Source organism: Ambystoma mexicanum, chromosome 1p, assembly GCF_040938575.1.
Source record: "Ambystoma mexicanum isolate Mex_15411 chromosome 1p, UKY_AmexF1_1, whole genome shotgun sequence".
NCBI classification, from domain to species: Eukaryota; Metazoa; Chordata; class Amphibia; order Caudata; family Ambystomatidae; genus Ambystoma; species Ambystoma mexicanum.
In genome coordinates this window covers 1,307,719,124-1,307,745,754 of record NC_090921.1, presented here as the reverse complement: position 1 = coordinate 1,307,745,754, position 26,631 = coordinate 1,307,719,124, and the positions used below count along the sequence as shown (strand labels likewise).

The 26,631-nt window shown below is 47.7% G+C and overlaps 1 protein-coding gene across 1 annotated transcript; it reads right to left on the bottom strand.

Moving 5' to 3' along the window:
* Positions 1 to 2,760: 2,760 nt before the first annotated feature.
* On the bottom strand, positions 2,761 to 25,599 carry LOC138453403 (otogelin-like protein). Its single transcript, XM_069606220.1, has 12 exons — positions 25,506 to 25,599; positions 21,269 to 21,374; positions 19,248 to 19,346; positions 16,137 to 16,238; positions 14,219 to 14,232; positions 13,923 to 13,976; positions 12,323 to 12,440; positions 10,098 to 10,196; positions 9,360 to 9,379; positions 8,271 to 8,294; positions 5,190 to 5,304; positions 2,761 to 2,885 (listed from the first exon to the last, which is right to left on the bottom strand). The coding sequence occupies exons 1-12, from the start codon at positions 25,566 to 25,568 to the stop codon at positions 2,776 to 2,778; spliced, it is 924 nt and encodes a 307-aa protein (XP_069462321.1). The 5' UTR covers positions 25,569 to 25,599; the 3' UTR covers positions 2,761 to 2,775.
* Between the last annotated feature and the right edge of the window lie 1,032 nt (positions 25,600 to 26,631).

Genomic DNA, 26,631 nt, shown 5'->3' with positions numbered 1-26,631 from the left:
TGGGCTTCCCAAGACAGCCATCAACCCGCCTTCCACAAGCACTAAAGGTAGTAGGTGGGCTTGCGGGAGGATCCATTCCCTGCTTTCAGGAGATCCCTTCCTTGCTATATGTCCCAGAGAAAGGGGAGTCCTTTGCTTACACAATAGGATAGCCCAGGGGCAACGCGCTTGTCTTGGAAGCAAGACGACGCGGAGTAACACAGGTTCAATCCGTGCTTAAAAACCTCTGGGTATTAAGCGTGTTATAAATAACCAATTATATATATATTTATATATATATATATATATATATATATATATATATATATATATATATATATATATATATATATATATTTTAGGAGGAACTCCAGCGTAGCTTTATAACATAATAAAAAGATCAAATCTGGCACTGACACCCACCTACCTCTAATAGGGAGGTCTTATTGCCCCCACTTTTAAGGTGTCAACAGTGAGCAAAAGCAGTTTTGTCCATGCCCACCATGACAACTAGAAAGCCGAAAGCCTTAATATTTTTCAAAAGTATCTTTGCAAATGTTGATCCATTAATCTGGCTGGTTTCCTCTGTTTGCATGATGGCCAGCGCTCTGAGACGGGTGACTCATCTGAACAGCAATATTTCAATGTTCTAATTATCAATCAAGCTGTCTCTATCATCTACCCATGAATCTATCTCTAGCTATCTATCACTATCTATATCAATCTATCTCTACTTCTCTCTGCCTATATCTATATGTGTCTATCCATCTCTATCACGATGTGTCTCTCTATCTCTATATTTATCTGTCCGTCTATCTCTATGTCCATCTTTACATCAATCTAACACAAAAACAAAGACAGATACGACAATACACCCTCTTTCCTCAGAGCTTTACTTACGACGTGAAGACAATTTCAAACAACTTACTATTGATTCTGAAAAACAAAGCAGAGGGAACAGCATTAGTGTTTCATTCTTAACGTGCATTTGCACATGAAATCGATATTGACCCCCTCTCAGACAATCAGAATGTTTAGGGAGCAGTCAATAACTACAGGTATTGACTGCATTCTAAAGATTTGATGTTATAAAGCAAACATGGAAACAACAATACAATTTCCAGTCAAGAATGTTTTCAACAAGACACTTCCTCCCTGGGAGAAGCTTATTTTGGCTGAATCGTCTTTGCTTATTAAAAACAACACAGAGAAATCTAAAGCATGGGAAAATGCTTTGATTTTCTTACGGAGGAATCGTTTAATTTTACCTGACTACTATTGAATGCTCATGCGAAACCAGCTTCAGGATAAGGAAGTTTAAAACTGTAAATGCTTAACTTATCAAGACAACCGTATTTAAATACTACAAAATAAAAACACATCTGTTCGTCTACTGACTTTACTCACCATTGAAGAAACCTATTTACTTCACCACAAAAACTCCAAAACGTTCTTTGGAGTAATAACACCCTTACCAGAACTAAAGAGCTCAAAGGTGTCTGGCAGTGGGTGCCATGGGACAACGCTGGCATTATGGAAAGTGTGAACAACCCGCCTGGCACCCTTGCTCCGAGTCTTCTCTGCAGTGCCACTGGAAGGCACTGTAAAGGCGCAATTAAACGGGCGGTGCAGCAGCCAGAACCACAGGCCAGAGGCCAGGCTCTGCCGCTAAGGTGATGAGAATACCCAAAGAGATTTATTTATTTAATTTATTTATTTGAATTTATAGAGCGCACTGCTGCCCACGGGCAACCTGGAGCAGATATCTGAATTTAGTGTGATTGGTCAAGACCCACAGGTGCCAGGCTCTGCCGTCAGTGTGATGGGTAGAAACGCCAAGAGGAGTTGGGTTTGCAGTCAGTGTGATGACGTGAAACCCAGAAAGAGCAAGCTCTGCGGCTAATGTTACAGGAAAACGCCCCAATGCAACCAAGCTCGTCAACCTGTGCCATAGCCTAGGGTTGGACCCGAAGAGGGCATGATCTGCAGCCATGGCTAGAGGGTAGGAGCCCGATGTGGCAAAGATCTTTAACCTGTGCCATAGCCTAAGGATGAAGCCAGAGAGGGCAGGCACTAAAGCCATGGTTAGAGAGAAGGGACCCGGTGTGACCAATATCTTTAACCTGTGCCATAGCCTAAGGATGGACCCAGAGAGGGCATGCCATGAAGCCATGGCTAGAGGGTAGGGGGCCGGTGTGGCCAAGATCTTTAACCTGTGCCATAGCCTAGGGTTGGACCCGAAGAGGGCATGATCTGCAGCCATGGCTAGAGGGTAGGGGCCCGATGTGGCAAAGATCTTTAACCTGTGCCATAGCCTAAGGATGGACCCAGAGAGGGCATGCCATGAAGCCATGGTTAGATGGAAGGGGCCCGGTGTGGCAAGATATTTAACCCGTGCCAAAGCTTAGGTTTGGACCCGGAGAGGGCAGGGTCTGCAGCCATGGATAGTGGGAAGGGTCTCGGGGTAGCCAAGACGTTTAATCTGTGCCATAGCCTAGGGATGGACCCGGAGAGGGCATGCTCAGAAGCCATGGTGAGAGGGAAGAGACCCGGTGTGGCCAAGATCTTTAACCTGTGCCAAAGCCTAGGGTTGGACCCGGAGAGGACAGGCTCCGAAGAGTTGATGATGGAGCCACCGCATCGCGAGAGAAGGCTTGTATTAGAGCTCCTTTGCCTTTTTGTGTGATATTATTTTCTGGCATACAGTAGGGTTGGATGTCCATCCCATCTGCACTCTGCCTTGGTATCACCTCCCCACCCACTTCTCTTCACCTGCGCTTCATTGCACTCTCTGTCTCAGTACTTACCGCAGGTGTATCGGGCACAGCATTCAGTTTCTGGGTCGAAAGATTTCACCAGGCGGAATCCCTGCTGGCAGTCGGCAGCAGCGGAGCAGGGGCCACATTCTGATGGCAGGTCATGGAAAGAGGAACACAGGAGGGTATTAGCGCCATGTGCACCCAGAGGAGCCAGGCACGCAGAAATCAAGCGCACTCTTAGAGCACGCACTATGCGGCATGAGGGTAAGAAGGGGATGTGTCAGGTTCTGTGTGTGCCAGGCGAGTGTGCAGTGGAGCCTACGACCGATTTCCAACTGGCAATGATGTAGAACACGCAGTGTCAAGGCTCCCATTAAGTAGATTGAAATGAATTGCAGGAGCCCTGAGAAATAGCAATGGGGAGTGCGAGACGAGGCAGCCAGTTGCTTCCTTTCCCAATGGCGATTGCGAATAATGCTCATTTGGGGCTGCATCAGACCATGGTACAGAAGGAGGAGATTGAATTATGAGAACTGGATGGGCCCTATGGGAGTTGGGATAGGTAGAGGTGGGCTGGATGGGCCCTAAGAGTGATGAGAGGCAAACAGATGGGCAGGGTGGGCCCTAACGGGATGAGACAGGGAGAGACGGGCTGGATGGGCCCTACGGGGATGAGACAGGGAGAGACAGACTGGATGGGCCCTACGGGGGATGTGACAGGGAGAGACGGGCTGGATGGGCCCTAAGGGGATGAGACAGGGAGAGACAGACTAAGCTTGCCCGAAGGGGATGAGACAGGGAGGGACAGACTGGACGGGCCCTATGGGGGTGAGACACAGAGAGATAGACTGGGCTTGACCTAAGGGGATGAGACAGGGAGAGGCGGAGTGGATGGGCCCTAAGGGGGATGGAACAGGGAGGGACAGACTGGACGGGCCCTACGGGGTGAGACACGGAGAGACAGACTGGGCTTGACCTAAGGGGATGAGACAGGGAGAGGCGGAGTGGATGGGCCCTAAGGGGGATGAGACAGGGAGAGGCGGAGTGGATGGGCCCTAAGGGGGATGAGACAGGGAGAGACGGGCTGGATGGGCCCTAAGGGGATGAGACAGGGAGGGACAGACTGGACGGGCCCTAAGGAGATGAGACCGGGAGAGACAGACTGGACGGGCCCTACGGGGATGAAACAGGGAGAGGCGGAGTGGATGGGCCCTAAGGGGATGAAACAGGGAGAGGCGGAGTGGATGGGCCCTAAGGGGGATGAGACAGGGAGAGACGGGCTGGATGGGCCCTAAGGGGATGAGACCGGGAGAGACAGACTGGACGGGCCCTACGGGGATGAAACAGGGAGAGGCGGAGTGGATGGTCCCTATGGGGGATGAGACAGGGAGAGGCGGACTGGATGGACCCTGTGGGGGATGAGAAAGGGAGAGACAGACTGGATGGGCCCTATGGGGGATGAGAAAGGGAGAGACAGACTGGATGGGCCCTAAGGGGATGAAACAGGGAGAGGCGGACTGGATGGGCCCTATGGGGGATGAGACAGGGAGAGACGGGCTGGATGGGCCCTAAGGGGATGAGACAGGGAGAGACAGACTAAGCTTGCCCTAAGGGGATGAGACAGGGAGGGACAGACTGGACGGGCCCTACGGGGGTGAGACACGGAGAGACAGACTGGGCTTGACCTAAGGGGATGAGACAGGGAGAGGCAGAGTGGATGGGCCCTAAGGGGGATGAGACAGGGAGAGGCGGACTGGATGGTCCCTAAGGGGGATGAGACAGGGAGAGACAGACTGGACGGGCCCTAAGGAGATGAAACAGGGAGAGGCGGACTGGATGGGCCCTAAGGGGGATGAGACAGGGAGAGACGGGCTGGGTTGGCCCTATGGGGGTGAGACACGGAGAGACAGACTGGGCTTGACCTAAGGGGATGACACAGGGAGAGGCGGAGTGGATGGGCCCTACGTGAGCTGAGAAAGAGAGGAGGAATGGACGGGAGGGGTGAGATAGTTGGGGATCGACTGTATCAATCAAACGAGCTAAGAAAGTGGGGGGGGGTGGAGCTACGCAAAACGGGCACAAAGGTAATGGCTGATACGTTCTCAGACAGAGTGGGAGATGCTCTAGAGAGACCCTGAGAGATAGGACTCGTGAGAGATGGCACACGTGGGTGTGAATGAGTGCTAGGGTCACTTTGGAGCTGCTACACCTCGCAGCCCCTCGTCTCCTCCCAGATCCCTGCGCCCCCTTTTCTTCCTCGCGTTGTACTGTTATAGCTCTTCACTTTCTTAGCTTTGTTCCTCCAGGAGGTCAATGGCTCGGCTCTGGAGGCCGGTCCTCTATGTTATGGGTGTCCCAGTGAACCCCCTGAACCCTCCCATCCAGTGTGTGGCTACTTGTAGAGTTCTCTCCAGAGAATCCATCCTCCAGTGTCCAGCCTCCAGCACTCACCGCACGAGTACTCAGGGCAGCAGTCATCCTCTCCAGAGCCTTCCTGCTCCACGGCGGTCTCCCCAGTCCTGCTGCAGTGCGGGGGCAGGCTGCACGTGAGACCCTCGCAATGATCCTGAAATGTGGGGGGCAAAGCACACATGTCAGGAGCAAAGCTCCGAGTTCCAAAGAACGCCGCCTGCAGGCTCACATTTGCTAACACGCCATCATGCTAGCAGTCAGGCACAACTGGCAATATCCACACCCAACATAATGACCCGGTTAAACACGTGTGTACAGTATGCGTGCAAGGTGCCACATAGGCTATGTGAATGGCCAGCTGGCGCAATACCGATGCACATGGGTTTAAGAAGTGCACACCCAGAAATTCCAGCTATCCACACCGTACAGAAAAGTCCTTCTCCCCTCCAAATCTTAATTAAAACTACACGTAACCATGTCTTTGAAAGGTTTCGTGCCCAGCCTTTGAATTGGAGCTGAATCCCGCCCCCTTACTTCCCCCGCGCACTTCAGTCAGAAGAGTAGGTCTCTGGTGAACTCACACAACCATCGTGTGGGCCTGTAGTACGCCCTGCGAAGGCAGCACAGCATCTCCTACAGTGGGCCTGGGGGGTGGGGAGGGATGACAGAGCTATGCACAGAAGTCCTAGTAGACCAGCAGAACAACCACCCTCAGGCTTCTAGCAGCCATCTAGAGGTTCCAGGCATCCATCACACCGGGGAACACTCTTATTTCCGAGTGGACTCAGTTCCGTCTGGCTGGGCTAGTATGGTGAGGGTAGGGGAGTTACCCCTCCCTGCACGTGCAGGTGGCCCGGTGAACAGGTTCCCTCATTGCAGACAGCTGGTGTAGGCCTTTTTTGATGATGGGTATGAAGCTTAACCAGGGCCCCTAAGTGGATAAAATGCGCTTACTCACTGGCCCACTCCATTAGCTGAAGATCTCTAGACAAAATACACCTATAGCCAATGGCGACAGCTGTTCAACCCGGAAGGCGGACCCAGCCGGACACCAAATCGCCTGCCGGGGCGAGGTTTTGGAGGAGCCGCAAGGTGATATGAGGTGCTCTACAAAACACTGAAATAAATGAAGTAAGGAGCCTTGGTGGTCCTGCTATCGATCTATTCCAAAACCAGCAGCCAGTGACAGAACAAAAAAGGATTATTATCATAGTCAAGGACGCGACTGTAGCTTTTCCACGAGCAACGGGAAGAGCTGCGGGCCTGGATGGCGACACTGCTGATCTCTTAAAAAATGAAGTTAGCATCGGCGGCCTTTTTACAGAAATTTTGCACCGGTGCAAGTGCGAGTTTGCACGGTATTAGCACTAGGACAAAATTTGCCCTATTTTTAAAAACACTACGACACATACGTAAACCTTTTCACCATGACAAGTGCAGTTTGACATGTGATAAGCAGCAGGGGAAAAATTGCCCTTGTGCAAAAAAGATACATATGGATACACTTGCACAAGGGAAAGTTCCTTTAATCTGGCCACTGGTGCTGATGGGATTAAGTTAATTAATGCCGCACTTGAATTAAATAAGGTTTGGTGATCACGGTTGAGAGCGGAAATCATCCGCTGATAGAAAAAAGGGGGAGTGATCCCAGAAATTCCCAACACTTTCCCTTCGGGACTCCACCGACGAGGTGTTTGGAAAGGTTCTACTGATACGACTGGAAGAATGGATCTTAGATCCAGGGGCAATGCCCCATTTTCCAGCGGGTTCCCAGAAGGGAATTGAAACAATCCATCTGTGCCTTGGGTTCTATCTACTGATCGATAAATACGTGGCACCGAGGAGACAAAAGCTCCACATAGCCTTGATTACTTAAAAGGCCACCTTTGGTGCAGTATTCAGAGACCAGTTGTGCTTGCGTTAGCATGCTTGAAGGTTGAGAGCTCCCTGATTCAGCCTATTCAAAATTATACATGAATATTGTGCCGCAGTCAGGTGGGGTTGAAATGGTGGAAACGCATCGAGAAAGGCGTTAGACAAGGCTGAGTGTGGCTTCGGTTCTCTTCTGTCTTGATATCAAAAGTAGACTGGTGGTAGAGCCGACAGATTCAGAATCAGACGCACTCTCTCTAAAAGTCTGCATGCATATTGTTATATGCAGACGACGCTACGCGGGTTTAAAAGAAATGTGAACGTTTGAAAAAAAAGTGGCAAGATTTAATGAGGTCTGAAGCCATATGAGTCTATCGATAAACCATTAGAACATTAAGGTAAAGGCCTGTGCAAGAAACAGAGTAAAAACATGCAGTCTATACAATGAGTTGAATGGAGATATCTTGGAGGAAGTCACAACATTCAACAATTTGGGTATCAGATTTGAACAGGGAGGCTCCTGGACCACACAAAAAAGGAAGTCCAATGCACTCTTAGTACAACATTCCATTGTTTGCAAAGCCTATATGAGAATAAAGCCATTGGACAACTGCAAAAAGTATAAGAGGCTGACGGAATAGAAGCAAGTCTCCATGGGGCTGAATTGTGGGGTCTGGTCAAAGCGGGTTAGCTCTCGTGCAGCGAAAATACATTTCAAAGTTTCACAGGTACTATTCTCCTCCTGGGCAATACTGCTGTGATTCTAATTGGCTGAGGAGGATTTCATTACAGTCAATGGATGGAGATGATGGGGCGGGTGGGAGACTGTCACAGATAAGTGGCTAGTGCCCACTCTGTGTCTGAACCAAACTGACTTCCAAAGTTCCACAGAATGCCAATCTACTTAGGGGTGATGTCCATGTGGTATTGATCGGGTGACGAGAAGCCCAGCAAAGTCACCAGATGCAGGTTTCGGGACATAGCGGGCATTTTATGGCCAGAGAGCAGATGCAAACGCCAGTCTTCCAGGTTTCTAAACCTTTTTGGACAACAGTGGTGGTCAGCATGGAAGACAACATAAACCATTGAAGTCCATGGGAACCCAGTGACATCAACGGTCCCTGTGACAAACCTTGTGCATTATTCAAAGCCTAACTGGAACTGATTCTTTAGGTTGCCCAACACACGGTCGACTAACCCATTATTAACCACTGGCTATCCTCTCAGCACAGCCAGCATGGAACTTACCCGAGTTGTGGGCATCGTTGGAGTCTGGAAAGGGTGAAGAAAAAGAGTATTAGTGCAATGGTGGCCATCAGATGAGTACTCATAGAGTAAAGGTTACAATACTAGGCGTAGCATGCTGTGGGCATCTGTGATAAGGGGTACACTGAGGATAAAGCATGGCAAGGAGGTACAACCTGCCAGCAAACGTGCTGGGGATAAAAGGGTGCACAGGGCACAGTATTCCTGGCCCAGGCATAGGGCAGGGGCAGTTCTGAGAAGGCAATGGGGCATCAGGCGAAGCAGGAGATGTTGCGTGGTTGAGGCCTCCATCCTTTCCCACACCTGGAATAGTCTTTTTTACCTCAGTACTAAGCCTGCGCCACCATCCCCACCCCCCCCCCCCACCCTCTATAACCATAAATTAGGTTTTCGGACTTCTATTTGCCATTTTAGCATAACATCAAAGCGCCTAAAATTTAATTCCACGTTTTATTTTCTTCTAAAGTCGTTAAGCACTAGCACAGGGAAAGGCTGGGAAGCTGAAGGAGGGGCCGCATAGTGGCTTATAGCTTTAACAGGAGCACAGCTTCGTATCCACCACCACCTGAATCATATTGGGGTACCCTTTTTCCTCTCTAACCTATGCCCTCCATTTCCCTGTCGTATCCATATTATTGAACTCTATTACTCCACCCAAGGGGGTGGAGTAATAGGGTTCAATAATATGGACAAGACAAGGGTCTTACAGCGATCCACTGCTTCGCATCTAGGGGCGCGCTGTATAAGGCCCAGGTATCTGCATTCGTACTGATGCACTGCAAACAATGGCCCGAGGAAACATCTAAGGGGCTGGAAATATGCCACGGAATGACCAGCTGGGAACTGGGACCAAAGTCTACATGGGGAAAGCCGGAGACCGTTTATAGGATACAGGTGATTGGGCTGGCGGGATGGGCCTGGCCTTGAACCGGTATCATTCCTGACACTGGAACGTGGTAGGAAGGTTAAATGCCCCCAATGTGCTGGCCAGGTGGAGCGCAGCGAGTACGCGTTGCTGGGGCGGAGCAAACATCACGATCTCAAGCTGGAAGAAAAGGACCTGGGACTTACTGTTGTTTCTGGATTGGGCACTGAAAGAGAAAGAGAAGAAACATGTAAGTGTGTTTTCATAGTCGATGGGACAGCATTGACTGTAAAAAATACCGACTGCCAAAGTATCTACTTAAAGAAGTGAAGGCTGCAATAATATCACGTGCCAATAGCAACAAAGACTAGTTTTCATTTTTCCCACATGAATATTAAAAAATAGGAATACTCAATGTATCCCCAGTCATTCATTCTACCGCTCACTTACTACTGGCCCCAATAGACATGTCATAGCGACCGCTACATCTTCTACCTGGAACACCCTGGACTCCACAAACATCCCCTCTCCTCCATGGCTGCCTCTAGGAGATTCCCTCTACACTCATCAGAACACAGTTACCGGCCATCTCCTCATCCCCACTAATATTTACTGAAGCCACTTTTATTACCTCTGTCCTGTGTTTGCCATTGCTGTTAGCAGAAGTCTCTTTGAGCCTATACTAGGGTACATTCGCACATGTGCAAACCCGTCTTGCACATGTGCAAATACTGCTTATTCATGTGCAATCTCATTAGTGCCTCATTCGTTTTAACTACCTTGCCGATTAGTGAAAACAAAAGTTTCAACTCTGCCATGGCGCCGCCTGGAGGCAGCAGGGCCGGTTATGTCCATGTACTCAGTAACGAATGCTAGGCATGTTCTGTTGCTTGCCTATAACTTTCCAGCAACTTTTATTTTTAAAATAATGGCATTGCACTTACCACATCGGTAATTCGGGCAGCACTCCTTGTCTGCGTCAAAACTTTCTAGAGTATGATACCCGTAGCCACAGATTTGAGGAGTGGGGCATGGCTGGCATTCTGATGGTAGGAGAATATGGGAAGACAAACACAGCACCCCATTATTGCAGCAAGAGCCAGGGCCCAATTTAAGAAACAAGACAATCTCAGCACTCATTTATGCCATTTACTGTGCTACAGGCCTATAATATCCTATTGCACAGATGTGCCTGCAGGCATGTTAACACGTAAACATAGATTTAGATCCCAGAGACGTGGTACCTCTTGTGAGAACTGAGCACCCTTAGCCTGCCACAGGGCGAGGCACTGCCCAGGAGTGCATGGAAGACTGACGCAACACTTTTTGCTAGTTTATTACACTACAATATCCATCTTTCATGATAGGATGCAGCAGGAGGTAGGGTAAGAATATATTTTTTAAAAATGTAAAAATATCCTATGCAACATTTCCTTGTAATGCTAGATAAAGAATAAACACAGATGTGTACATCACAGCCACATTTAAGGATTCCTACACACCAGGAAAGGACTGACCAAACGAGATCTGTGGTAGCGGGAAACATCTGGATAAGTCTGATAATCACGACTAGGTTTAGCGTTTCTCTGAATTCCAGAAGCTGGGCAATTGTTCAGTCCCTGCTAACCTTGTGGTGCTTCTATGGAGTAATGCTAGCTTTTTATTAAGGATACCCCTGCATAAACGGTACTCCCACATAAAAACGAATGACAAAATAAGGAGGCAGAAAACGCGGAGTTATTTTGATCACATTTTTCCATTTGTTTGCACTTTTTAAAGCATAAAATAGATGGGGTGGGGTAAGGGAATAAAATAATGAAGGGGGAATGTGGGGAAGAGGCTGCGTGGGGTCTCCCCGTGTTTTTTTAAGCACAAAAAGAGAAAGGGCCTTTCCGAAATTCGACAAAATAACCTCTGCCTTTTCCGCCTCGTTATTTTAAATTCGGTATTTCAACATAGAGCTGCATAAAATCTCTTTACTGCTCCCTCCCACCACCATCTAAACCCCAACCCCTTAAGCCCTGCGACGCAGCTGCCAGTGGCGGGCTTGGTACTGACGGCATTGAAGCAGATGCATTTCAACCTACCACAGATTGTCGGTGATTGGCCGGACGGGCTTCAGCAGTGAGATAATCGGGTAGATAGAGTAGAATGGGCACCAAGAGTTGAAGGTAAGAGAACTGAGGGACTTGTGAAAGCTCAAACAATGAGAAATGCCCATGGAAGTGTAAATTCCTTGGTGAAGGGGGGTCTTAATGGTATCCGGTGATTCCATCGAATACAATGCATCGAATGCAAAAGCATCAAATGCAAAAGCCTTGTAAAAATGAATTTTTTGTTGTAGGTAAAGGTTTTTTTTTATTAAAATGGGTTTTAAGGGCTAAAAAAACAGGGGTTGGGAGAGGGACCCCCATTAAAAAATGTTTAAAAAATGCATTTTTCGATGCATTTCTTTCGAGGCTTTTGCATTAGATGCTTTTGCATTCGATGCTATCACTATAAACCGTCTTAATTTATGTTGTGCATTTCAGGGCCGGGTGAGGTACACAACATAAATCTATTTTATAATGGCAGTACAAAATGACTTTTCCCGGACTTTGTGTCGGCAGTGCAAAGTCACTTTTCGGCAGTGCAAATTCATTTTGAACCGGGCAAATATTCCATGAATCGTTCCCTAAATGTTTTTTTTTAAATGTCTTCTGCGCCAAAGTAGGCTGAGCAGTTAAATTCTGAGAATGCTCGTCTGATAGCCAGTGCCTCCCACAGGTCAACTAGTGGAGTTCAGGCTGGGCAGAGCACTAGGATGGCCACACCCTCCAGTGCACATAATGCAGCAGCACTTTAGGGTAGCATCAAAAGTGGGCTGCTGCCTCTGCACTGACATTTGTATTAACCCAGTAAGTGCCAAGGACGAGTATGCTCGTCCTTTTTGCATAGACCTGCATAATAGCCTGACACTTAATCTTAACAGGGGGCCTCTCCTCATTATTTGCTGGCTTCTCTAACATGCATGCTATCTGTTTTAGGTAATAAAAAAAAGGGCTTCGTCATAGTATTGCTCTCCTTGCAAAGGTGCAATGTACCTTTTTTGAGCACCTGGGCACATTAAAACATAGGCCTACAGTTCACGTCCTCCTCACCCAGCACTGAGCACTCTCTGCCAACTCACCACAGATATATTCAGGACAGCATGGGTCTTCGCCAGAGCCATCTTCGATCTGGCGTGGAGTTTCGCCTGTCTTCTTGCACCCTGATGGTGGCACACATGTCACAAAAAGGCACAGGTCCTGCATTGAGATAACACATACAACAGAGTTCAAGACGGGAAGCGAACAGACACACATTGCATGTGGGCGTTCACGCCCATCGTCCTGGTTTCTGCAGTAACTTTGACAATACCGTGGATGCAGCATAGTTTTCATGTTTCAAGATTACGGAACATGTTCTGAACGACAAATCCTCCAGCCCATGAAGGTTCTTGGCATTGATGCCTTTGGCTCACAAGAGGATTTAAAATACAACTCCCATCAGCCCTAGCCAGCATAGTCAATGGGGAGAGATCATAGGAGTTTTAGTTCAAAGCATCTGGAGTGCTGCAGGTTGACGCTACCTCCTATTGACAAACTCTGAACCCTCCTTACATTACCTCTGACAGACTGAGGTCAGTATCAAATCGTTTCGATTGTTTGCCCCACAGAGCACGAATACACATCATCTTTTCCTTTTGGGAGGACCAGCCACTAGGAGGAGTTAGATGCTAATCTTTTAGAGTTTCCTCTTTCTATGACTATTATTGCGTGTTCCTGTCTTGCTCTTTTGCCCACTGAATTGTGGGTAGGTGTCCTGGCCATCCTCACATGAGATATTCTGCCTTCTTGACTTGACCCGGGTCATTGGCCCTCTTCTCCACCGTAGTCATCCTGGATTCCGAGAACAGCGAATGGGAATGCCCTCTCCACAATACATTTAAGCCTGCTTTTTAGTGCCACATTTATACGCCGCAGGTATCATTTCATGGCGCATGCGGCTTGCTCCACCTATCGCCTAGTCCCACTCTGAGGATGATCGGCTGTGCTTTCTCCCACGAGAGTCCAGGTTCATGCAAGGACTACTTTTGAATAGACCACTTTACAGCAAGCCATGTGTCATGCCATCAGGAATGTTTCCATGGCGCCACACGGACCTCATGCCTTACAAAACTGGCTGCTGACTCAGCAACCCCCTCCCCCCCACCCTAAACCACAAGATGAATTTACAGGTTTTTTCCCAATCACACAAGTGTGGGTTCAAAATTGCTCTGAAGTAGTACTGCCGACTCAGGACAGGAAATGCAGTGGCATCTACCACCAAACCACGGGCAAATGGCCACAGGCACCTGGAAGGGTGGATCATGTGTGCGTTTCGCCCTCGCCCTGGGAAGAGAATCTAGCAGTGGCTAGGATTCCTGATCTAGGAGGTTTATAGTGGCCTCACTCACACAAGCTGGAAGCTGCATGCATTGAATGCCCCACCTCCCTGCCACAGGCGCTGCTCTCAGAACCACATGCCATGAGTGACCCACAGCCATGCAACCAACCCAGACTGCTTGAGGATCCCAGTGCTGTACAGCGGAGGGGCCCACTGTTCAGGGGAAAACTGCTCAGAGGCACACTGCATAGGGGCCCACTGTTGAATGGCACACTGTTAAAAGCAAGTAGAGTAAAGACACGCAATCTATCCCTTTTCTTCACAATAGCTTTTCAAGGAGGCGTTACCACTTGGGAACATACCGGAGTGGGAGTCAGTGTTGTTGTGACCGGTGTAGTGATGTGGGTGGTAGGAGTCTGCAGAGGGCAAAAAAAAAGCGCGATTAGAGAACACATTTTATCCGAAGTAGTAGTGTTAAAAAAATAATTGTTTTTTTAATGCATATACATCGTTATGATAACACTTTTTTTTAACATCTATTGGTTGCTTTTGGGGGGGGCGAGTTAAGGTGGGTGTGTGGTGCTAACAGAGAAACACTAACATGCACCAACATGCAATTTCTCTATGTGTTATAGAATGAAAAAGGGAAAAGACTTACTGTTGTCTCTGGCACTGAAAGGAAAATGAGAGAAATATTTGTTTTATTTTTGTATTTTTTCAATACATAAAAATGCACTGCACAATTAAACCCTAAAATGCCCATCTTTGTAGACTGAAGCATAACAGCAGGTTTCGAGGTCAGTCTCTTGGGGGTAAGGGGTCTGATTGGCTGAGCTCTGTGATGTGGGAGGGCAATTCGGCATTCACCGCTCCCGCGCACCCACTTTAGGTCTAACGACATTGTCGTGCCACACTGCACTACTACGATCCTCGTGGAACACCCTAGGTCTAGCTCACACTGGACACATCCATAAAACCAATCCTTCCGGTTCACACAGTATTGGATCTGTGTATGATTCGGGGCTGTGAGTGAAGCTCCAAGTGACCAACAATGGTCCCGAATTCATATATTATTTTGGGGTGCACCGTGGAGCAGATTGACACAGATTACCCCTGTCCAGTCAGTGGCAGCTTCTAGCTGACACTCTTCACTTTCAGTCAAGGCCTGTGCTCCAAATTCTACCTCCCAACAACTCTCACAGATCTCCAGGGAAATGGGGCTGGAATATGGACTTCCGGATTCTCACAAAAGTTGCCTTCTGGGGCGGGAGAGCATTTATTTAAAGTGGCAGTTTTACAATAGATTCTCCTGCCCATGGGACCGATGCTGATTCTGCTCCCATAGATTCTTACAACAGGAGTCAGGGTGACATTTGGAATGAAAATCAATAGCAGTTGTGATTATTGGAATATACCATAGTGTGCAAAGGTGGTGGGGCGGTATTCATTCCATTCATATTTCCAAATCTAGTTTTGCCCACACATTGTATTTGTGGTGGTCCCATGACCCTTCCCATTGTTCTCTGGACGTCATTCCTACTTCAGGTTTTAAATTGCCTTCTGCTTGTATACCTCCTCACCCTCTGTCTGATTTTTGTGCTGCTGCTCCATCACAATCTCATCCTGTTTTTGATCTCTATGCAGCCACTTGTGACGCCCACAAATCTGCTGCCTGCTCTCTGTGCTGCTGCTCGTAATCTCCCCATACTCTGACTGATCTCTTTGCCACTGCTCCATCACCTTCTCATCCTCTGCCTGGTCTCTGTGCTGCTGCTCTTAACCTGCACATCCTCTGACTGATCTCTGTGCCACTGTTCCATCACCTTCTCTTTCTCTGTCTGGTCTATGTGCTGCTGCTTGTAATCTCCCCATACTCTGACTGATGTCTGTGCCACTGTTCCATCACCTTCTCATCCTCTTTCTGGTCTAAGTGCTGCTGCTTGTAATCTCCCCATACTCTGACTGATCTCTGTGCCACTGTTCCATCACCTTCTCATCCTCGGCCTGATCTCTGTGCTGCTGCTCGTAACCTGCCCATCCTCTGACTGATCTCTGTGCCACTGTTCCATCACCTCTGCATCCTCTGCCTGGTCTCTGTGCTGCTGCTTGTAATCACCCCATACTCTGACTGATCTTGTGCCACAGTTCCATCCCCTCCTCACCCTCTGCCTGATATCTGAGCTGCTGCTCTGTCCCCTCCTAATTGTCTGCCAGATCCCTGTACTGCTGTTCCATCACTTCCTCATTCTTCACATGATCTCTGCTGCTGCTGTGCCACCTCCTAATGCGCTGCCTGATCTAAGTGCTGCTGCTCCTTCACCTCTTCCTCCTGTTCCTGAGGCCTGTGCTGCTTCTTCACCACCTCCTCATCCTATGCCTGACCTCTGTGCTGCAGTCACCTAAACATGTGTGATTCCTGTGCCACTGCAGTGCTCCTTGTGCTGAAGCGATGCCCCGCCCTTTTGCTCTGCTCGACCCTTTGGTGCATGTCCCTACAACTTTAGTTTTCTGCTTCTCGTGCCTTCATTTCATGGCAGCTGCCTCAAAACAAGGTTTTAGTGGATTGTTAGACTTACCACAGTCGAAAGCCGGACAACACACATTGTCTGGATCACTTCTCTCTACCGAGTTGTAGCCAGGTTCACAGTCCTCAGCCGGGGGGCACGTTGAGGGGCACTCTGATGGTGACAGGACATAAAAGGATACAGGAATCTAGTGTTAGTGCTTTTCGACCCAAAAGGCGTTCCTATCTTGGGGCCAAGGTACCTTCAGTGCCTTGAAGAGAAGCGTGAGAGGGTTTAGTCCTGGCATTTGCTTTAACCTAAGAGACGACGCATGACTTGAGAAAAGCAATATCTAAAATGAAAACGGACATACTTCCGGTTTCGGGAGAGCAACGGGTGAAGGCCGAGAACGAGAAAGAAATCAATGTAGTTCGGGTGTCAGCCATGACAGCATGACATTTTCATCACATCATTGACAGCGACAAAGTCATCCCTGTAAAGTATGGATGCCATTCTTCACAGGGATGATGTCATCCCTATGAATTTTGGTAAAACAAACCAAAAGGAAGACACGAAACATCTCCATGAGCTCTATCATTTCATGAAAGTGTCACGTGTCAGCTCTTTCCAGAGGATCCTTCTCTGGTTAAGGTGGTTCCTAGAAGTTAAGGTGGTTCCTATAGTGCCATTGGGGATTCTGATGAGTCGCTGCACTTTGTAAATGGTAAAAGGCCATAATACCACCACTGGACACTAAACAGTCATGTTATTAATGGCTGAAAACCTGTAATGCACGGAGCTGATATTACCCCTACAAAGTGCTAAATTCCAAACCCTTGCTGAACATCAAACTGCAGGAACTGGAAGCATGCTATACTTTCACTGCTTCCTAGCTCCCCTCGTGCATGGTTATTGGGCGCTCTGCCTCCGGCCTGTACTTGCTGTGCGCTGCTGGTCTTGCCTCACACCTTGAAGCCGCATGGCCCTCATCATGGCAGGTTTCAAACATCTGAAGTGAGTGCAGGCTGCCCTGTAGATCCAAGGGCACATGTGTGCCCAATGATCCCTAATAAACAGGGGTCAAACCAGCGGAATAAAAAGTATGTTCACTCAAAAGGGCATAGTCCCACCGCGCAGAAAGGGAAGAGCCCCTTAGTCCACAACACAGATCACCCTGCATAAGACGAAAAGAAATTTAAAATACTGTATTTGTTTATTTAAATTTGTATCTTTTTTAAAATGAGCATTAAATCATCTAAAACTCATGTGCAATGTATAAAAATATAACATGCAACTGTATAACAAAGATAAAGTGCATAATGTGATGAAGTGCTAGTTTCAAGTGTTGGCTGCTACAGCGGATAACAAAGAAATAAATCACAAAAGTCCTAGATGTTAATGTGAACGTACCGGGTGGGATGACCCAAACGAGTGAAGGGGATCACTCGGATGGGGAACCCCCGGTCGCCCAAACAAGTCTGAATAAGAGGACAAATAATGTACCAGTAAAGCAATCTAGGCAATGGTAATAATGAAGGGAAAAAAAGGAAAATCAAATTAATTGTAGCAATCAAATTTGTAACAAACTTGAAACTGGAAAAAAACTCAACTCAAGAAAAACAGAAAACACACACACTAACATTTGACTATGGGATGCTATGCGTTGACTACTAAAGTGTCATGCAAGAAATACTACTAAAGTGTCATGCAAGAAATAACAAACAATACAATAATCATGACAATATTATAAAATAGTAGTTTCGATGGAAATAACACACCTAACTTAAATGCAGATGATGTCCATCTTCTTCAGGATGTAGCATTCCCGTAAACATCATTGGTTCTTGATAATTCATCTGTCTTTGTAAGCTTACCCAGATTTAATTTTAAAACTTTTACATTAGCAATTTAGACATGTAAAAGAACAGGTTCTTCTTTAGCCCTATTGGAATTCAGAGGCTCAGTGCATTTGGAACAAATCGATAAATTGAATTATTGTTCCCTCCGTGGCCATACCAAGGACAGAGTAATCTTCTCTTTCAATCACTTCAGATAGACCATCAGGTCGGCTACGACTGACAATTACGAGATGGTTTAGCTTGCTCAAAGATCTAATTCATTTGAGATCTGCTTTTGGCGTGGCCGGATTGTTATTTCCTGGACTTATAGACAGGTTTTCGGGACCAGATCCAAAGAGTCGAAATCATGGTGTAACTTTTTTCTTTTACATGTCTAAATTGCTAATGTAAAAGTTTTTAAATTAAATATGGAGCAGCTTACAAAGACACAGATGAATTATCACGAACCAATGATGTTTACAGGAATGCTACGTCCTGAAGAAGATGGACATCATCTGCATTTTAAGTTAGATGTGTTATTTCCATCGAAACTACTATTTTCTAACGGTGTCATGCTTATTGTATTGTTTGTTATTTCTTGCATGACACTTTAGTAGTCGACACACAGCATCCCATAGTCAAATTTGTGTGTGTGTGTTTTCTGTTTTTCTTGAGTTGAGTTTTTTCCAGTTTCAAGTTTGTTACAAATTTGATTGCTACAATTAATTTGATTTTCCTTTTTTTCCCTTCATTATTACCATTGCCTAGATTGCTTTACTGGTACATTATTTGTCCTCTTATTCAGACTTGTTTGGGCGACCGGGGGTTCCCCATCCGAGTGATCCCCTTCACTCGTTTGGGTCATCCCACCCGGTACGTTCACATTAACATCTAGGACTTTTGTGATTTATTTCTTTGTTATCCGCTGTAGCAGCCAACACTTGAAACTAGCACTTCAACACATTATGCACTTTATCTTTGTTATACAGTTGCATGTTATATTTTTGCACATTGTACATGTGTTTTAGATGATTTAATACTCATTTTAAAAAAGATACAAATTTAAATAAACAAATACAGTATTTTAAATTTCTTTTCATCTTATGTAGGGTGATCTGTGTTGTGGAGTAAGGGGCTTTTCCCTTTCTGCGCGGTGGGACTATGCCCTTTTGAGTGAACATACTTTTTATTCCGCTGGTTTGACCCCTGTTTATTACTGTTCATTGCTTCCCCTCTGCCAGCGAAGTAGGGGAAACCCATCCATTGTTCTGTTGCCCAATGATCCCTTTCATAATGCCTGCCAATGTTTGCCCCTCACTCGTGTCATTTCCTTGTGTGTACTTACCACAGTGGTACTTAGGGCAGCATTCCTTGTCCGGGTGGAAGACCTCTACGGCAATATGTCCAAACCCACATTTCAGAGCTGGCTCACAGGACGCGCACACTGATGGAAGAACAGGCAAAGAGGAAGACAGGCACACGTTAGATCACGCTAGACTCAGAGATGTTGCCCTCATGAGGAGACGGGTCACACATGCAATGCCAGTCATATCTAAGTCACTGGGGATTGGGAGTCAAATCAAGCCCAGATGTGTGTTATCCATTGCCTTCTCGCAGCGCCTGGGATTCAGCGGTTGGACTTTCCCATCCGGGTCTTGTCCAAGTTACAAAGCGTCCTCTAGGCTTAGAGTCTCTCTAATATGCCAAACATCAACCAATACTCAAATATCCTGTGACCAGCATCCAGGAGCCAAGAGCCAGGCACTGTTCCCCACACAATGAGGCCATCTAAAGTACTCTCCTTGAATGAAATATGCTTGATAAAATTTTTGAATTTCCCATTGTATGTATGGCCCATGTCCCATTATTGCATAGGGGGTATCGCTCTGCCGTGTCGGAAAGATCAGAAAAAATATGCACATACATTTGGACCTGCAAACTGGGGGTTAGTCCACATTTCCCACATGCAACTGTCCAGGGCACATTGCAGCAAGACCACAGGTCCCCACGGTCCCTGTTCCACACACAGTCCCTTCTTGCCACATCTGAGGGCCACCCCGAGTAAGGAAGACCACCCGACCTGACACTAATTCAAGCACTGGAAAGAAGTACCCAAAGACAATAGGATCAAAGTTTAAGGGCACTGTACATCCAGGACTCCCATCCGACTGGGCAGGTCTATGGCAGTCGGGGTGATGAAACATGGATTGGTGTGCTCTGTGACATCTGGGGTAGGTTTCAATGGATTGCATGGTGCGAGGTGGGCTACTTTGTCCCCGAGACCTGAGACAATAAAAGACTGACTGAGGTGGTGAGGGATGGACTGCCTGGCTCTCTGAGAGCTGAGGTGGTGAAGGATGGACTGCCTGGGTCTCTGAGAGCTGAGGTGGTGAGGGATGAAATGCCTGGGTCTCTGAGAGCTGAGGTGGTGAGGGATGGAATGCCTGGGTCTCTGAGAGCTGAGGTGGTGAGGGATGGAATGCCTGGGTCTCTGAGTGCTGAGGTGGTGAGGGATGGGCTGCCTGGGTCTCTGAGAGCTGAGGTGGTGAGGGATGGACTGCCTGGGTCTCTGAGAGCTGAGGTGGTGAGGGATGGAATGCCTGGGTCTCTGAGAGCTGAGGTGGTGAGGGATGGAATGCCTGGGTCTCTGAGAGCTGAGGTGGTGAGGGATGGAATGCCTGAGTCTCTGAGAGCTGAGGTGGTGAGGGATGGAATGCCTGGGTCTTTGAGAGCTGAAGTGGTGAGGGATGGAATGCCTGGGTCTCTGAGGTGGGGAGGGATGGAATGCCTGGGTCTCTGAGAGCTGAGGTCCTGAAGTATGGACTGCCTGGGCAGGGGTGGACTGGCCTATAGGGAACTCTGGAGATTTCCCAGCAGGCCTCTGCAGCCTGGGCCTCTTTTGTTTGGTATTTCCAAATTTCCCCATAGGAAAAAGGCTTGGGCTTGCTGAAAATGTGTAATACGGGGCCACTTTGAACATCATTTCCAGGGCCTCTTTTGGTTCCCAGTCCACCCCTGTGCCTGGGCCTCTGAGAGCTGAGGTGCTGAAATATGGACTGGGAGAGTGTGTTAGAGCTGAGGCGGGTAGAGATGGGTCGCAAATGCCCTGAACACACCTGTGCAGCGAGATGTAAATGAGGCTTGTGCCGTTTTTCAATATTCAGTTCTCGTAAGAGGCATCTTGTTTGCTGTTTATAGCACTTACCTCAGGATTGTTATTGTTATTTTACTTATACAGCTGGTACACCTGGTACTGGAAATGATTGGCGAATGTATCTCCAAAAGACCTGCGCACTTAAAAGAGCCTTCCCCCCAACAGAACACACTTGTTTTTACACAAAATCAAGAAATTCATTTTAAACTCACCGCATGTAATCTTTTCACAGCACTCATCCCTAGTGCCATCCATCTCAGGGGTTTCGCCTGTCTTCCTGCATGTTGGCACTTCGCATGTTACAGTTTTACAAATGTCCTGCAATAAGTTATAGACATGAGAAAAGTCACGAGAGGCTCCCAGTCGTGCACCACCCAACACCATTTACCACACAACGTTTGCGTGACATGGTACTGTACCACCCCAGATTCTCAAAGTTGGAATATCTTTCTCTTTAATGTTGATCTTGGCGTCCCCACATCTCAGTCCAGGAGAGACTGCTGGCACTTGCAAAGCTGCTGACATGTTTTGGACTTCCCTAGCAGGGGAGACTCAGCAGGTTGCCCACTACCCGGACAGCTACCAACCCCATGATCTGACAGCCTTTGTCCTACATCTCTTTCCATTCCTTTTGCTAGATGCTGGTCTATCAGTTTCTAATGGGGACATGCCCAATGCGTGCAACCAGCATGTGCTGGTGACGATCGTCTCTACTTCCTTAAGCTTGTGGCCTTCAACCTTTTGGTTCCCGGTACGATCGTCTCTACTTCCTTAAGCTTGTGGCCTTCAACCTTTTGGTTCCCGGTAAGAGATATGCTGCAGGCAAGCATGGGAAACCCAGTCCTACACACAACCCGTGTACATGGTTGCCTTATCCACACTCTGCTGGTCCAGGATTGGTATTACATCCTTACATTCCAGAGAGCACCTGACTCCTGGACTTCTGCATTCTGAAGGTACCCTACTTATTCCAGACAACAGGGGTGTTGCTAGATCTGGAAAAGATCCGGGACTACGCTAATATCGGGACTGTCAGGACTCGGGGCTAGCAAGCCTTTTGATTTTAGCTCCTGGGCTTCTATCAGGGGCTACAACCAAAAGACCCGGGGCTATAACCTCCTCAGCCCCCCCTAGCATTGCCTCTGCCAGAGAAGGATTCCACCTTCAACCTTCATATGTTATGTTAACTCAACTTGTAAAGCGCACGGTCGCCCAGGGGCATCATGGCGCTGGAGAGGAAACTGCTTGCATGAAGAAAACCAGTGAAAAGAGCTGAGGACTAGAATAGAATGGTTTTCAGAGCTCTTCTGAAACCCAGATGGTTGGGAGTGGTTTTGAGTGACAGTGGAAGGTTGTCCCAAAGTTTGGCGGCAGCAATGGAGAAAGATCTGCTGCCAAGCCTTTCCCGGTTAAACCTTGGAACAATAAGTAGGTTGGTGGCGGAGTGTAGGTCCTGTTCTGTGATTTATCGAGAGAACTTGGACTGCAGAAACCCGGCTCCTTGGCCATGGATTGCCCGGTGGACAATACACAGTGACTGAAAATGAACTCCATTCACCATAGTCCTGACTGCACTAAGAGCACGGATTTGTCCTGTTACTGGTGCATTCCCCTCCCTACCTCTCTGGCATCAAGCACCATTCCCATTGCCTCCAGTATGCATCTTATTTGCTAGCGAAATAGGCCCCCTTTTGGTGCACCCACTCCGTTTTGATAACTAGCACTGAAGGCATGTGCAAGCGGGTAACACGTTTTAAATGTCTGCCCGAGTACACAAGACACTCACAAGCCAAATAGTGCTGCTCTCGAGGCAAAGAGTCTTCCTTTGTCAACTATAAATCGAGAAGTAAAAAAGGGCTCAACCGGCCATTTTTTGATAGGAAAAAGAGGCTGACTACCGTTGATCAGGGAAATAACACCTGATTATTTATTTATTTATTTTATATTTGGATAGCGCACTAGCAGCCCATAGGCATCGAGGTGCTGTTACAGGAAGTTGTACGTCAAGCATCAAGATAATGCTGAGTTTGCAGTTCAGTTATATCACCCTGTCCTCAGCGAGGCACCCCTCGTATACAATAGAAGAATGTGAAGAATGAAAAGGGGCTGCAGAGTCTAACTGCCTGCCCACTAGGGGCCAAATTATATGCTTGGTGGTAATCGGAAAAACAGGGAGTATTTTAAATAATGTACCGCTTGCTCTGAACATACCACCCAAGAACGAGTTGGGATTGCATGAGATATGTACCCATGGGATACACAGACACTACCTCATTGAGTAAAAATGCAACTTGTTTTGATGATTGCCATTAGAAACATGTGATTCTGGTGGACTGCACCCCGATCGCTAGCACCACACATTGCATGGGCAGAACATCATGATCGCATCACCCCCGCACTCTCTTCCTGGTCCTGGCGCTCTATGCTCGTGGTCTAGTGCGCAAACGCCTTCACGGTGCAACACCATCCCTGGGGTCCCAAAGTCTGACCCACTTCCGCCCCACCAGACACTTTCACCTCCGATCAAGGAGCACTGATTGGTGGTGCCCTCATTGGAAAGAGCTGGACTGAGATGAAACTCGCATGGACGCGTGGAGAATAGCAATGCGTTCCTTAATGTCTTATCCAGAGACTTAAGTCATTTGCAAGTTGTGCTGCTCGCTTTGCAACGAACACCTCTGTCAGAGCCCACATCGCTCCGCATCATCTGCATTGGCTGCCGGTTCATGCAAGAATTTAGTTCAAGGTCGCCAAAATGGCTTTCAGATTTCTGCATTCCATGGTGCCTTCATATTAAGCCCCTACAACTTCCCGCTCTAAACTTTCCAGCACTCTGACCTCTTATAATCCCTGTGCAATTGTGAACTCTAGATTGAGCCTGCAGTCTGCTGGTGGAAGGAGTTTTTGTGTGCAGGGTACACGATATCATATGATATGATATTTTATTTATATTGCGCCCATACACAAGTGTTTCAGAGCTGTATCGGGTTTATTGCTGGAAAATAGCAGTGCAATGATGCCCCTGATCGTCAGCCAGTGGTTGCCACTTTGGACTGGTAGACCCTTTAAAGAGGTCTCACTTCCAGACCTTCTTGTCCACGTCAATGTTTTGAGTTTTAACACACAATTAAAAACAGCCTTGTCTTGTCAATTTCAGACCGTGCAACAAGCCTCAATCGTCATTGCTGTCTTCCTCTCGATTCAGCAGTTACAACTCGTTTATGCCTGAGAGAGTAAGTGCTTTACAAGAAACTTAAAACATAACACATTAAGTTTTTAGATGTAATTAAAATGTGGCTCTTTCAGTCTGATCGAATGGCAGTTATGGCCTCAGCCATTTCATGATAGTGCCAAGACAGTCCCCTGTTGGTCAAGCCCTGTGTTGTGCAAATTACACATACATGAATGCATACACACAACCAGCATCAGTTCCAGACCCTTCCATGTCTTGAGGTTAGACCTAGGTTTTTCCAAACATCGTCGTGGTGCCGCCAAACATCGGCGCCTCGCCTCTTGTACTGACTTTTATGAACTTCCCCTATGTACTCTGAGTACTTTCCCATGTTAAAACAGTTTTGTAAATCAGGCCCTTGGCCTCTCTTTGTCTGACAGCAGTGTGTGCCCACCTTGCACGACCCAAGGTACCTGTTCTACCTTGCCACCCATGCAGTGACTTGAACTCACAGCGGCACACAACACCAGGTCCTGGGAAGATCCACTCACTGGTTAATGACACCCCAAGGCCCTGTGGGATTATGGGGGTTGTGTCTCATGTGGGCCATCATGGCATCACATGTCGGTGGTATACTCCCTGCAAGATCCCACAGCTCATTTTAGGCTCGCTTGGTATTCATTGCGCCTGCACAGAGAGTAGAATACATTATGCTTCATGTTGGCCCTTGCAGAGTGCACCGATAGCAGCTGAAATGAAACGAGCTGCCTAGTGCAGAGAAGCCCTGACTGCACTGTTTAGCGCAGTGACCGCAGTTGCACTGAGACATCTTTGCATGGTTGTAAAGGGATGGAAACCCTGGCCCAAGAAGTTTCTGCATATGTGGTGTGCAGTCAACCTGTCAGCCAATTTAAGAGGTGAGATTCACTGGTCTTCTTTATTTATTTATTTATTCATATTTTTAAAGCGTACATCAGCCCTTGGGCATCGTGGCGCTGTTACAGATATACAGACCTTCTGTTTTGAAGGCTACACAAGAAAGCCACAATCATTGGGCATGCATTGTTTAAATATGTGAGCCCAGGAGCCACCACCCCCCTCTTCTGCCCCCCGGCAGGAAGAAGGTACTGGGAGGAAGAGGGGAGGGAAGGCGATATGAACCCTTTCAGATATGCATAGGTTGCCGAAAGAGCACGTACAGCAAAGACATTACAGGAAATCCCCTCCCCGGACGATGCACCACCTTTTACCTCATGCCTAAGCAGTATTGTACTTACCGGAGTGGTAGGTGCATGGGGAGTTGTGCCACTGGGAGTCTGGGGAAATAAGAGAAAGTTCATATTGGTAAAGGTACCGTGGGTATTCCGACACTACTAAACAGCTGAGAACACACAGCTTGAACTAACTTGCTTTCCCTAACTTTCGGAGGCTTTCTTGTGAATATGGGAGTGTAGACTGAGAGTGATTGAGAACGCTGTTGGACCAAGCTGGGAGTGCCCCGCAAAGATGGTGATCAAGGGTGAGTGGAATCCATAACAGGGGGGTCTGGAATGTGGGCAATGCAAAAAGAAGGTGCTGTATCCTGTGTGTGCTCTGTAGCAACGCTGAGTGTGCTCCAAAAAGATGATTGGCAAGCTGAGTGGCCCATAAAGATGATTGGCCGGCTGGGTGGCTGATAAAGATGATTGGAAGGCTGGGTGGCCCATAAAGATGATTGGCAGGCTGAGTGGGCCTTAAATATGATTGGCAGGCTGAGTGGCCCATAAAGATGATTGGCCGGCTGGGTGGCTGATAAAGATGATTGGAAGGCTGGGTGGCCCATAAAGATGATTGGCAGGCTGAGTGGGCCTTAAAGATGATTGGCAGGCTGAGTGGCCCTTAAATATGATTGGCAGGCTGAGTGGCCCATAAAGATGATTGGCAGGCTCTGTGGCCCTTAAATATGATTGGCAGGCTGGGTGGCCCATAAAGATGATTGGCAGGCTGGGTGGCCCATAAAGATGATTGGCAGGCTCAGTGGCCCATAAAGATCGTGTTCTAATTTTAGTGTGGTTCGTTATGATGGTGACCAAGGCTCAGTGTGGTCCATGAACATGGTTGTGCAGGCTGAGTGTCCACCACAAAAATAGTGATCTAAGCTGGCTTCCTGCCAGAGAAATGGTGGTCTCGGCTGAGTGTGGTTGGTGCAGGTGGCTGAGAAGGGGTCAATAAGGATGGAAGACTACACTGAGTAGAGTCCGAGTCTCCTGTGGTGGGCAGACAAACAAACATAAACTGCTGGGGCAATGAACGTTCTCTTCTAGCCCTTGCTACCTACCGCTGCAGAGAGGGAATAGCAAGAAACTTACCGGCGGCGGTGGCTCTGCAAGGAAACCAGAGAGAAAATACATGTTACGTTTGTAT

Excerpts from the sequence above, each read along its gene's own strand:
- LOC138453403 (XM_069606220.1), bottom strand. The coding sequence starts at position 25,568 with ATGAACTTTCTCTTATTTCCCCAGACTCCCAGTGGCACAACTCCCCAT. Across the intron at positions 9,380-10,097 it reads CTGCCCGAATTACCGATGTG|TGCCCAATCCAGAAACAACA; the intron begins GTAAGTGCAATG and ends TTTCTCTTTCAG. Across the intron at positions 5,305-8,270 it reads CAACGATGCCCACAACTCGG|GATCATTGCGAGGGTCTCAC; the intron begins GTAAGTTCCATG and ends CCCACATTTCAG.